This window comes from Pteropus medius, unplaced genomic scaffold, assembly GCF_902729225.1.
Source record: "Pteropus medius unplaced genomic scaffold, Ma_sr-lr_union100, whole genome shotgun sequence".
Taxonomy (NCBI): Eukaryota; Metazoa; Chordata; class Mammalia; order Chiroptera; family Pteropodidae; genus Pteropus; species Pteropus medius.
The window spans coordinates 11,264,425-11,278,216 of NW_024353517.1; the positions used below are offsets into that span (position 1 = coordinate 11,264,425).

Genomic DNA, 13,792 nt, shown 5'->3' on the forward strand with positions numbered 1-13,792 from the left:
TTGTTCTTTTGTGACTTTATTTTACTTAACATAATGTCCTCAGGGGTCATCCACGTAGTAATTTGTGACAGGATTGCCTTCCTTTTTAAGATTGAATAATTTTGTTGAATGTATATACCACATTTTTGTTTATCTGTTATCCATCGATGGACATTTTGGTTGTTTCCATCTCTTAGCTATCGTGACTATTGCTGCTGTGAATGTGGGTGTGCATCACTCTTTGAGACCCCGCTTTCAATTCTTTTGGGTATATACCTGGAAGTGGGATTGTGGAATCATATGGTAGTTATATTTTTAATTTTTGAGGAACCACCATACTGTTTTCCATAGCAGTTGCACAATTTTACAATTCCACCAACTGTGAAGAAGGGTTCCAGTTTCTTTACACTCTTGCCAATGCTTGTTATTTTAGTTTTCTTGATAGTAGTCATCTTAATGGATGTCAAAGTATGACTCTTTAAGTGTGTGTAAAAAAATAATAATGGCTAACGTTGAGCACTTTCTATGTGCTAATACAAGTATCTCATTTAGTTATAATCCTATGAAGTTTTTATTCACCTATGAGGTGATTATACCATTTTATAGGTTAGAAAACTGAGGCACTGAAAGATGATGTCTCTTGCCCAGGGACCCTCTAATATTCAATTGTGGAGCCAGAAATTGATCTCAGCTAATCTGAACCCAGTGTCTCTCCTCACCATCAACCATTAGGATGTTCTTTATCGTAAGTTGAATATTTTAATGTAATGAGGAACACTGGTAACAGGCACATTTAACATAGGCGTTGATCTGTAGGGTCAGTGGTATTTTTTTAAAACAGTTTTTACTTTGAAGAAGAATATTTATAATGATGGAATTTACATATTTTGGAAGTGTATTTAAATAGTAATCAAAGTTTGTGAGCTTCTAGCTAAAATGGTAAAATTTCAAAATTTCTTAGATTTTTTAAAATTTATTATTGGTCCCAGTCATGTTATGTTTTAGTATGTTGTTAACTTTGCATGTGTGTGTGTGTGTAACTTTGTAGTCTAGGTTTGAGAAAGGAACATTTATAATGGGATATAGATCAGACTATTGACTAAGATTTTATGGAATTGGAGGGAAAGTAATTTTTCAGTTGGTGGTTTTGATTGAATTAGAATATTTATTTGCTAATAGTTTTGCTTACTACTATGAAGTAGTGCTTTATGTTGAATCTGCTTGAATTCACTTTAGAACCTTGTAATCACAGATCTGTAAAAGCATCTATAAATATTTCTTCTAGTTTAAGCTATTTCATCTATGTAGAGTCAAGTTTTTCCTACTAAATTTTTCCTTTTCTTATTATTTTCCCAGTACACCCACCCATCTAGGAATAGGTACAGCATTTAGTTGTCATGTCTGTTTAGTCTTTAATCTGGGCACATTTCCACAGCCTTCCTTTGTCTTTTATGACATTGATGTTTTTGAAGAATACAGTTCCCTACTGCTCTTATTTTTTATACAATGTTTCTAATTTTGAGTTTGTCTTGTTTGCTTGTGATTATGTTCAGGTTATATATTCTGTAGGTTTCTGTACATCAAGAAGTACATGATGTCTTCTGCTCTTCATTGGTGATGTTAATTTTGATCACTCAATTAAGGTGTTATCTGATTACTCTGTAGTAGTTACTATTTTTGCCTTGCATATTATAAGCAATGTGTGGGGAGACACTTTAACACCATGCACGTATCCTGCTTTTTAGCAAAATTTCCACCTAGAATTTAGCATCCATTATGATGGTTGCCTGAACCAGTTTTTACTGTGTTGAAAATGACAGTTGAAAATGAATTTTATAACAACAGCAGTTCTCTACATTTTCCAATTAACACTTGGCATTTTACCGTAATTAAGAGCCCTCCTTCCTCATCTATCTATCCATCTCTTTTCTTTCAGTGATTGATATTTATTACTATTCTTAATAATTTTGATGCTCAGGTCGTCTCAGATTTATCTAGTGGGAACCCTCGCAAGCTTGTTCTTTGTCCTTATGACATGCCACATTTTTTTTTTTTTTTTTTTTTTTTTTTTTTTTTTTTTTTTTTTTTTTTTTTTTTTTTAGCACTTTCTTACTTTTGGCATGACAGGATGTTCCAGGTTTATCTTGTACATATCTTGCTTCAGCCTTGGAGTCAGCCATTTCCGAGAAGCTATAGTATCTTTTGAAACACACTTAGTTTAAAGTATATGCATGTGAATACTCTATGACTATTAATCAAATAGTATTTAAAGTGTTGAAATAATTTATTTTTGAACACGAACTTGACACTTTTCCTGTTCCTAGTGTGTGAAACACAAATTACAATACATGCTTTTAAATTTTATATGCTATTTTCTCTTTGGAGATCAAATGGCTATTTAAATGTACATTGGCTTAGAAGAAAGCAGTGTATCTGTGTTTGGGTAGATTTGACTTGGTATATTTTAGTTAATAAAAACATTGTACTTACTTTTAGTCAATTAACTGATATAATTTTTTCCCTCTGAAATGGCATATTATATTTCAGTATTTATTCAGCCTTCTCTCCTACTTTTCCATAGGATAAATGAATATTCTTTTAGAATATTATTATTTGTATGTGTAAAACAAACTCCCTATACAAATAAAACAGAATTGTTTCCTAAGTGGGAACTGATATTTAAAATCAGCATGTAAGGTGAAAAATCACATCAGATTAAAATTATCTATGAAAATCCTTTAGGAATTTAACGCTGTCTCTCCTTAACTACAATATAATTGTTTTTACCTCTAGTGGAAAGAAATCATTGTTTTTCCAGTCGAGCAACAGATGAAGTAGTTGGCTTGTGTTTAAGTGATCTCTTGTACTAAAAGCACATAATTCTAGAATCACACTCAGCACAGTTAAGATATAGAGAGATTCTCATTATGAGAGGCGCATGAAAATGGACACTACCTAAGGGAACAGTCTTCTCCTTTCCAGTTTTTGTTCAGGACATTCACTTATTGGGACTGATAGGTAGAATTGCCCCCTTTTTTGACAGAGGGAGGTACTATAGTTGAATTTACTTAAGTGCCTATAGTATGACTTCTTTGTACTATACGTATTAACTATTTTTATACCACAAATTTATTATTGAATGTTTTTTCATTTTAATAGATTTGTACCATTTTCAATGACTATGTTTACATTGTATAGATTTACTGTAGTTTAATGATTTCCTAGGGTCATTTAGGCATATAATTTTTCTGAATTATAAACAACATTGCATTTGTATATGCTTCACTATATCTTTTATTATATCCTTTGGATAAATTCCTAGAAATGAATTTCTTGGTAAAGGAATGTGTATTTTAAAAAGGCTTTTGATGTTATTTGTTAAATTATTCTTAGAAATGTTATATCAATTTAATTTTTTAGGCAGTATGTAGAAGAAAGACTAATTCACTATACCTTAAACAATACAGAGTATTATCTGTCTTTTTAATATTTTCTACTCTGATATGTGGAATATACCTTTAGTCATTTTGATGTTTTCTTGTGTATTTCTTTGAGTTAAAAAAAAAAGATATATATAGTTAGATTTACTAGTTATTTTGTGCGTGTGCTTTCTTCCCTTGGTATCATGCTTAGAAAGGCTTTCCTATCCCCAAGATTATAAAAATATTTACCTCTGTTTAAATTCTTTCATGGCTTCTATTTTTAACATTTAAATCTTTAATACTTTGGAAATTATTTTGAAATAAAGTATGAGGTGATTTTTTTAAATATAAATTTTTTCTTATTATGTTCCTTTATACATTTTTTTAAATTATTAGACTTAATTTTTTCAGCAGTTTTAGGTTTACAGAAAAATTGAATGGAAAGTTCAGAGTTCCCGTATCATCACAACCCATCCCCACTCCCATTTTTTTATTACTAACATTTTGCATTAGTGTGCATATTTGTTTCAGTTGATAAGCCAGTATTTAATGTATTGTAATTTAAAAAAATATACTGTTACTGATTGAAGTCCATAATTTACCTTAGGGTTCCCTTTTTGTGTCATAAGTTCATAAACTTGATATACACATTTGTTGCTTTGACACATGTATCCACCATTATAATATCATACAGAATAGTTTCACTGCCCTAAAAATCTTCTGTGCTCTACCTGTTCATTTTTCCCTCCCTCCCTCAGAACCCCTGGTAACCACTCATCTTTTTACCATCTCCATAGTTTTACCTTTTCCAGAATGTCATGTAGACATTCAGATTGGCTTCTTTGACTTAGCAACATGCATTTCAGATTTCTCCATGTCTTTTCATGGCTTGGTAGCTTATCTTTTTTTTTTTAAGAGCAGTTTTAAGTTCACAGCAAAACCGAGAGATAGGTACAGAGATTTCCCATATACTCCTATCTTCACACATACACAGCTTCCCCCATTATCAACATCCCCCACCAGAATGATACATTTGTGACAGTTGATGAACCTCCATGGCACATCATTTTTATCCAAAGTCTGTAGTTTACCTCAGTGTTGACTATTGGTGTTATACATTTTATAGATTTGGACAAATGTATAATGACATATATCCACCATTATAATATCATACAAAGTAGTTTTATTGCCTTAAAAATCCTTCGTGCTCCGCCTCTTCATTCTTCTACATCCAACCTCTGGCAATCACTGATGTTTTTACTGTCTCCATAGTTCTGCCTTTTCCAGAATGTCATATAGTTGGAATCACACAGCTCGTAGCCTTTCAGATTGTCTTCATATTACTAAGCATCATATTACTAAGATGTACTTAGTAATATGCATTTAAGATTCCTTCATGTCGATTTATGGCTTGATAACCCTTTTTGTGTGTGTGTGCTGAATAATACTTCATTGTCTAAATGTACCACAATTTATCTATTTACTTATTGAAGGGTACCTGTATTGCTTCCAAGTTTTGGCAGTTATGAAAAAAGATGCTACAAACATCTTGTAAAGATTTTTGTGTAGACATTTTAGTTTTCAACTCATTTGGGTAAATACCAAGGAGTGCAATTGCTGGATTATATGGTAAGAGTATGTTTAGCTTTGTAACAAACCACCGAACTGTGTTCCAAAGTGGCTTTGCCATTTCGCATTCCTACCAGCAATGAATGAGAGTTGCTGTTGTTCCATATCCTTGCCAGCATTTAGCATTGTCAGTATTCTGTATTTTGGCCGTTCTAGTATGTGTACAGTGGTATCTCATTGTTTTAATGTCATTTCCCTGATCACATGTGGAACATCTTTTCATGTGCTCATTTGCCATCCATATATCTTCTTTGCTGAAGTGTCTGTTAAGGTCTTTTCTACATATTTTTTCCATTGAATAAAATATTTTCTCATAAATAAGAGATATTGCCTATATTATGTTAAATTATTCCACATTCATGAGTCTGTATTTAGACTTCATACTCTGATCCTGAGTTAGTACTGCCTTATATCTTTAGTTTGTGGCATATTTCATGGTTTGTGAGTTTCTCTGTTTAGAGTGATGTCAGTTGTCACTAAAAGCTAGAAAACTTTTTACTCAGCCTCCTTAGTGGATATTGCTAAAATTCTGTATTTCCCTAACTCTCACTGTTTACAAACTTTGCATTCTAGCAAGAAAATAACAAAAGTGAATGAAAACTTTTACTTAAAAGAAAATTTCACTTAGATTTGGAGACTTCTGAAATATGTAATCTTAGAGATTTAAAAAAAGTTCTTTTGGTAATATGAATGATTCTCCTTTGTTCCATTGGACTAGTTGCTTGTGTTCATGTTTAATTTGGGGGAATTTTTAAAATATTGTATGTAGTGTAGCTTTGTGACCTTGTTATTTAGATCTTTGTTCAGGAACTGCACTGGTGGGAATAATGAAGAATAGAGTGTGATAAAACTGATTCAGTGGGCTCAACAAAATTAATGTTTTCAATTGTGAGTCAACTAAAAGGTAGTTTAATACATGTTTTAGCATTGCTGATTTTTTGTTTGTTTTCTTCCATGCTTTAATGCATCATTATTTTTAAAGGAAGTAATTTTTTTCAGAGTAGTAAATAAAAATGCAGTCAGTCATTTTAATTATATGATACATATCTGGATAAGCTATATGGGTTTTCAGATGGGTATGAAATCACTCTTGTCTATTAAATGGCGATAATTTTGACTACAGTATTCTTCCATTTTCTTTACATTTCATAGTAAAGATTTAAGTTCAGAGTTGAACTCAGATTAAATGTTAGCATAGGTTTATTGAAGAACTGTCATTTTACACGTTAATAATTTTGGCAATTCCTAATAAAATAGTATTGAGAGATGTACTATTGAAACATTTTGCTGTGGTTATATTTTCTTTTCATAGTATATAATTTTGATATAAGTAGCTCTTATTGACATTAGCTATTGAAACATATAGAATGACTTATATAAATGAGAATTGAGACATTTTCATTGTGTATCAAAGAGATACACAATGAAATTAATTTTCTGAAATTAATTTTCTAAATTAAGTTTCTGAAGAAGTATTATGTTGCTTATTTCTATAGTTTTGAGTCACCCTAAATGTGGAAAAGTATGGTAGACAAATGAAGTTAATTTTCATCTTTTTGAATACGTGTTTAGTAATAGAAAGTTAAATGTGTGCTTAAGTTCCTGTAGTACCTTAAAATATAACCATTAAATTTTAATAAAATCTATCTTTTTAGATGTTTTAAATTGGAAAACTTTAGCTCTTACATAATTTTTTCCTTCAGTTTTCTCCATCTCTCAAAGACATTATTGTGTTATCATATCTCATTGTTTAATTCTTTTATTCCTCTTCCATAACATCTTCACTCTATTAGTATTCATCGACCGTCTTAATTGTTCAAAGTAAAATTTATTTTTTATTTTCATGTAGTTGGTCTTTTGAGAATAGCTTAGATTTTAAGACTTCGGCATGTTAAATAGATTTCCAGGAAATAGAGATTGGAATTATATTAGGATTTACCATGTTTGTTTTTGTCTTCTCTTTGATTTATATTTGTGTGCTAATTTCTGTTTTATTTTAGGTTGGCTGTCTTAGGAAACAATGTTATGCTTTTAAGTTTAGAAAAATCTAAATTAGAAAGTAATATTTGGAATCCTAGAAGGTTATTTTGTGGAAACACTTGTCACAATGAGATAAATATATATATATATTTATATATAAATATATATATATATATATATAAGATTTAGCAAAATATATATATATATATTTTGCTAAATCTTTAGTTACAATCATTGATAGAATTCTCTTTTGACATATAAAATGTAGATTAACTATAAAGAACAAGGACTGCTGATAGCACTTGAAATATAAAATATAAACACTTTGGACTCATAAGAAAAGTTCATTCTGTGAGTGCAATTTTTCTAGGAGGTGCCCTTTTTGATTAGGTGCAACTTGAAAAATCTTTACTGATGCAACTGAAGAAATTGTAATGGAGAAATTATTTCTGAAGAAGTATTATGTTGCTCATTTCTATAGTCTTGAGTCACCCTAAATGTGGAAAAGTATAGTAGACAAATGAAGTAAAAGGTATAAACTATGGAATATTAGTCAAGATATTGGTCAAGATTAAAGATTGTGTGCGTAGGTGTATTTTTCTCTTTAAAGGAAAGTGATAACGACGGTCATATCAAAAATGTCACCACACTCTACATGTATTAACAGATATAATTTTAGTACTTCTGCAGATGGTTTTAGTTTTTTTTAGTAGTTAAAAAAATGCTAATTTTTTTTTTAAGTTTTGTATTATTTGGCAATATTAGTTATCCTGACCCCAGTATGAAACAAAGATATCTAAATGACTGAAATAGGTATTATAAAACCCACATATTTAATACAATGCACTTTATTCATTTAAGTTCCCCTAGACTCTCTCAGCTTATTTTTCTTAATGTGATAAAATATATACGTAACATAAAATTTACCATTTTTAAGTGTACAGTTCAATGGCATTATGTGCATCCACATTGTGTAACTATCACCACTGTCCATCTCTCGACTTTTTTCATCATCCCAAAGTGAAACTCTGTACCCATTAAACAATAACTCCCCATTTTTTCCTTACCCCAGTCCTTGGTAACAACTGTTCTATCTATCTCTGAATTTGATTATTTTAAATGCCTCATAAAAGTGGAATCATATAATATTTGTCCATTTATGACAAGCCCACTTAGCATAATGTTTTCAGGACTCATCCATACATGTTGTAGAAAGTATCAGAATTTAAATTTTTTAAAGGCTGAATAATACTACGTTTTTGCATACGTCACATTTTGAGGAATATTTTAGTCGTTTTCACCTTTTGGATATTGTGAATAATGCTGTTAGCATTGATGTACAAATACAGGCATACCTTGTTTTATTGCACTTTGCTTTATTGCACTTCATAGATAACTGCATTTTCATCAACATTAAGGCAAGATCCTCCAGCCAGCAAAAAGGATTATAACTTGCTGAAGGCTCAGATGATAGTTAGCATTTTTTAGCAATAAAGTAGTTTTTAATTAAAGTATTTACATTGTTTTTAAAGACATAATGCTGTTACACACTTAATAGACTACAGTGTAATTAAAAACATAACTTTTATATCCACTGGGAAACCAAAAAAATTCCTGTCACTCACTTTATTGCTGTATTTGCTTTCTTGAGATAATTGCTTTCCTGCGGTGGTGGGAAACCAAACCTGCAGTATCTTTGAGGTATGCCTGTATTTATTTGAGTCACTACTTTCAGTTCTTTTGGGTATGTACCCAGAAATGGAATTGCTGGATCAAATGATCATTCTATGTTTAATATTTTGAGAAACCACTGTACTGTTTTCATAATTTCATATTCTTATCTACAATGCTTGAGGTTTTAATTTCTCTACAGTCTCATCAACACTTTTTATTTTCTGTTTTGTTGATGATAGCCATCCTAATGGGTGTTTCACTCAGCTTATTTTGTCTTAAGCCCGACATAGTGGAAATAACATGGATATTTGGTTCTCTAGTCCATAGGAGCTCAGATACAGTAAATTAGAAAGGACTGTTTGGTAGATGAATATAACACCTAGAATTAAAGCATTTCAGTTGATAGTAGGAAAATGGGAGTAAACTTTTGAAAAATTCACTTTATTCCTTGACCATACTAGATAGTAAAATGTTACTCAGAATTATTAGATTTCCGTTGCTCTGTATCGTAACCACTAGCCACATGTGGCTATTTAAATTAATTAAACATAAATAAAATTATAAATTCAGTTTCTTAGTCACACTAGGCACATTTAAGTGCTCACTAGTCATATATAGCTAGTGGCTACCATAATGAATGGTGCAACTGTAGAACATTATTGGATAATGTTCTTCTGGACAGCACTGGTCCAGATTTTCATTAGAGATATTGTTGAAGGGTAATACAGCAGTGTTTCTGCCAATTATAGAATAAAAGGTCACATGGAAATTTGAGATTTGAAATTTGACTTACAGTAATGAAAAATGATAATTTTGAAATACTGGTAACCATTTATTCATTACTCTAATTATTTAGTGTTCTTGGAGGCATAATACTATACTCAGAGCTCTGGGCTTTTTGTTGTTGTTTTGTAGGAGATAACTTGTGTGGCTCTCTCTATAATATAGGTAGATCTATAAATATATCTCTACTATATATATAAATATATATCTCTTACACATATAGAAGTATATGTCCTACTAAATAAAAATACACATACTCTCATATATCTTCTACAAAAAAAGTTTCTTAGTATCTGGAAAATATTCCATACTTTAATTTCCCTAGTTGGTACAATGTCTCTTATAGCTCTTCCCCCTCTCCCATCAAGTGCACCACCACACACACCAGTCAAGGCTCAGACATGGCATTTGGTTGCTACATCTTTTTGGTTTCTTTTATACAGAAAAATCCTTACTTTCAAACAATTTCTTTTCTCTTTCATGACGTTGACTTTCTAAAGAAACCAGGCCAGTTGTCTTGTACAATGTCCCTTTCTGGATATGTTTTGTTGCTTTGCTCCTGGTGTCATTTAACTTGTTCCTCTACCCCCTGTATTTCCATGAACTAGAAGTTGATTCTGAAGACTTGATTTAGGTTCAAGTTAAACAGTTTTTGTTGAGAACACTTTGTAGCAGATGCTCTGAATTTGAGTTTTTTATTTTTTTCATGATGGTTATCTGAACAGTTTTATATAGCGATTCTTGTTAATAAATGCTTTCACATACAATTTTTTTCTAGTAATATCGACACCCTTCGCAGTAGGTTGATATCATCCTCACTGTGCAGACCTTAGTTTTTATTGGCCCTTTACTTAGAAAGTTCTACATTTCCACTGGCTATTAAAACTGAAAAGGGAGTTACTTTGTTCCTACTGTCTTAGTACATTTAAGGTAGATACTAATATTTTCATTATACTGAGAAACAAGTAAAAGTTATTGCATCTATGTTATTTATGGTTATTGTGTATGATTCTCTACAAGATAATGCCCACCTTTGCTGATAAATAATTTCCTTCCTGTAAAAATCAACTCAAAATTATACCAGTAGGTTAACAAATAACTAACAGTGGTAAACTTAAACATTATATAACTACTGTTCAGAGCTGTTGAGCAGCATGAGTAACCAGTGTTAATATACCAAGTTTATATAATTCCAACTGATGGCAAAGTAACTTGATCTTCTAAATTATTTATGATTTCTTTTAGAGTTTTCTCATATTTTTAGCAAATTGTTTCTAAAATAATATAAAATATTTAACTTATCGTTTCTAAATATTCAGGCCAGAGATATTTAAAAATACTACCAGTTCTTCGATTTTATTTTAATATTTAACTTACTATTTGTAAATATTCAGACTAGAGATATCTAAAAATAGTACCAGTTCTTCAGTTTTATTTTAACTTACTATTTTTGTTTTGTTACACCTTGTTTAGAAGAACGGTTAAAACCACTTGAGGGATTTATATTCTCAGCCTGGATATTGGTGCTACAAAGATATAAAATATCAATAATGACTCATGTCAGCATAATTTACAATAATAATACTACCTGCTCTCTGTTAGGAGCCTATTATGGGCCATTGTGTACTTGACATGTATTACACTCAATCCTTGTAACAATTCACAATGTTAAGAGGCCTCATTAGAGGCCTAAACATGTAGCTAATTGGTGAAGGAGTGGGATTTGAACTCAGCTCTGCTTTGAAGTGTAAAAAGCCTATGACTTTTACACTGTGCCCTGCGGGTTCTGATACGCTTGTGACAAAATAAAATGAGAAAATATTTACTGTTTAAAGTTTAAGATTGGATTTATTTTACTAATCTAGAGTAAATTGCTTTTGGGTTATGTTGTTTTTAGCAATGCATGGTTTAATTAGAAAATATAAATACTTTTTAATTTTTCTTTTTTTCCCCCCTCACCTATAGATATTCAAGAATTTTATGAAGTGACCTTACTGGATAATCCAAGATGTATAGATCGTTCAAAGCAGTCTAAATCAATACAGCATGTGAATACTTGGGAAATTTCCAGCCTTCCGAGTACTACTGTGACTTCAGAAACACTGCCAAGCAGCCTTAGCCCTAGTGTAGAGGTAAGATCTTAAAAAAAATAAAATAAAATAAAGTTTTTCTTAAGCTGTTTTTTTAGTGATTAAGTTACTGGGGCTACTCTGTTTTCTCATTTTATTAAAATGGATATTTTCTGGAATTATCATTTATAATGGAATAAAGAGAATAAGGTTAAAAATATTTTTAAAAGAAAATCTCAGGATTTCTGGTGCCCCTGTTTTAAAATGTGAATGGTTTGAGGTCTGAAGTACTTGCTTTAGACTATTGAAAAATACTTTGTAAGATAGACCTCAATGAGGCTCCATTTGTGTGCTAATTAGAAACTGTGCTTTGAAAAGATGATTTTGCTCTGGTATTCTTCCTTAGAAATTGAATATAGTTTTATAGTCCTGAGCAGTTTAGTTGCTACATTTATCCTAAGGATTCTGTTTATTGGCCTGAAGGATTGTGTTATTAAAACTCACTAGAAGACTGATCAATAAATCTAAAGGTCAGCATTAGTTTCTATATTTTTCTGTAATTAAAACTATTTCTTTGAGTTTTCATTCAGAACCATTTTACTAATGTTCTTTTTTGTTATATATCGCTGCTGGTAGTTAGAGAACACATAATATATTTGAGGCATTTTGTAATGAGGATTCCGTTTGAGAAACATTAGTCATTTGAAGGTGGTTGACTGAATTTGATTCTAGCCCCTTCTAGTTAGTACTAGAGAACTGCCTGGAAAATTGAATCATCTTCAGTTTGGTGAGTAATAAAATCAGGGAAAAGTAGTGGTAAGCAGTAACCAGAAAGCCCTTTGATAATGTAGGAGACAGTTTCTCAGTTTTCTTTTATATTAAGTAACAGAATTATTAAATTTTAGAGCAGGAAAAATCAGAGAACATCTGATCCCTCCCTTTCATTTTAAAGATGAGGAAACTGAGATCCAGAAAAAAATGAATGATTTGACTCACTTTATTTAGCTCGTTTGGGCAAGTCTGTCTTTGAATTTCAGACCTCTTAACACCCAGTTCAAAGTTCTCTTTACTAACCTGATATACACTTATGTTTTTCTTTGATTAGAGATTCTAGTGTAGTATTGTCTATGTATCCCTATTTTCCTCATTTATTATTTTTTAATCATTTTCTCTTGGATAATTTCAATTTCTGTTCCCTTTAGTTGATTCGTGCTTACGATATAGTCCATTTCAAATAGATTTTTAAAATGTTAATCGGTAGTACAGTTTCTATTCCACATTTATTGTGGTCCTAGGATAAAAAAAATTGCTTATGTAAAAACATGTTAAATTTTAAGAGAATTGACTTTCTTATTTAATTACTGACTTTTTTTCAATTTTCTGATTTATGATTTGAGCTGTAATTTACAGCATAGAGTTCTTATTGTCACTTTGCCTATTTTTAGATAATGGCTGGCTCACTGTAACCAGTAAAAGTAAATTTTTATTAAGGTTAAATAAGTAGACAGTTCTGCAAGCAATTAGTAGTGTTTTGGTCCCGTCTAAACTATCCTAGAGACATTTGATCCACATGTAACTCTGTTTCTCCTGTTTCTTCTGATGTGGTAAAATTAATACCATTTATTTTTAAAGATATATTTATAGAACTTTTTTTTGTTTTTGGTGTGTCTGTCCTTTGAATATATGCCTAGTGGGGATGTTTGGAATAATGTTTGTTTAATATTAATGATTGTTTCTGGGTGATGGGGATATTTTTCTTATTTATACTCTAACTTTTTAAAAATAATGTGTCATTTTTATAAAAACAAACCTAATTCTTTTGTAGATTGTATAGAAGAGTATTTGAAGGGAAGCAAGATGCAAATAGGAGTAGGAGAAATTGTCTGATTTAATGAGAAAGTACAAAAGAAAGGCTACACTATCCTGTCTTAATCCTTTTGGACCACTACAACAGAATACTGTTGACTGGGTGGCAGATTGAGCTACCAGCAGATTCATTGTCTAGTGAGAGCCCACTTGCTGGTTCATAAATGACTGACCATCTTCTCGCTGTGTCCTCACATTGAATAAGGGGTGAAGGAGCATGCTGGGGTCTCTATTATAAGGGCACTAAGCCTATTCATGAAAGCTCCAACCTCATGACCTAATTACCTTCCAAAGGCCTCAGCTTCTAATAACATCACATTGGGGGTTAGAATTTCAACATTTGAATTTTATTCCTAATGGTACAATATGTTTCAAGTGGATCAGAGATTC

The 13,792-nt window shown here is 31.2% G+C and overlaps 1 protein-coding gene across 11 annotated transcripts in view; it reads left to right on the plus strand.

Moving 5' to 3' along the window:
* Positions 1–13,792, plus strand: part of DLG1 (discs large MAGUK scaffold protein 1) — a 229,160-nt gene that overhangs the window by 5,926 nt on the left and 209,442 nt on the right. For all 11 annotated transcript variants that reach the window (XM_039850648.1, XM_039850651.1, XM_039850653.1 and 8 more), the window contains exon 4: positions 11,433–11,599. In XM_039850648.1, coding sequence (XP_039706582.1) covers positions 11,433–11,599 — 167 coding nt within the window. The remainder of the gene's footprint in view (positions 1–11,432; positions 11,600–13,792) is intronic.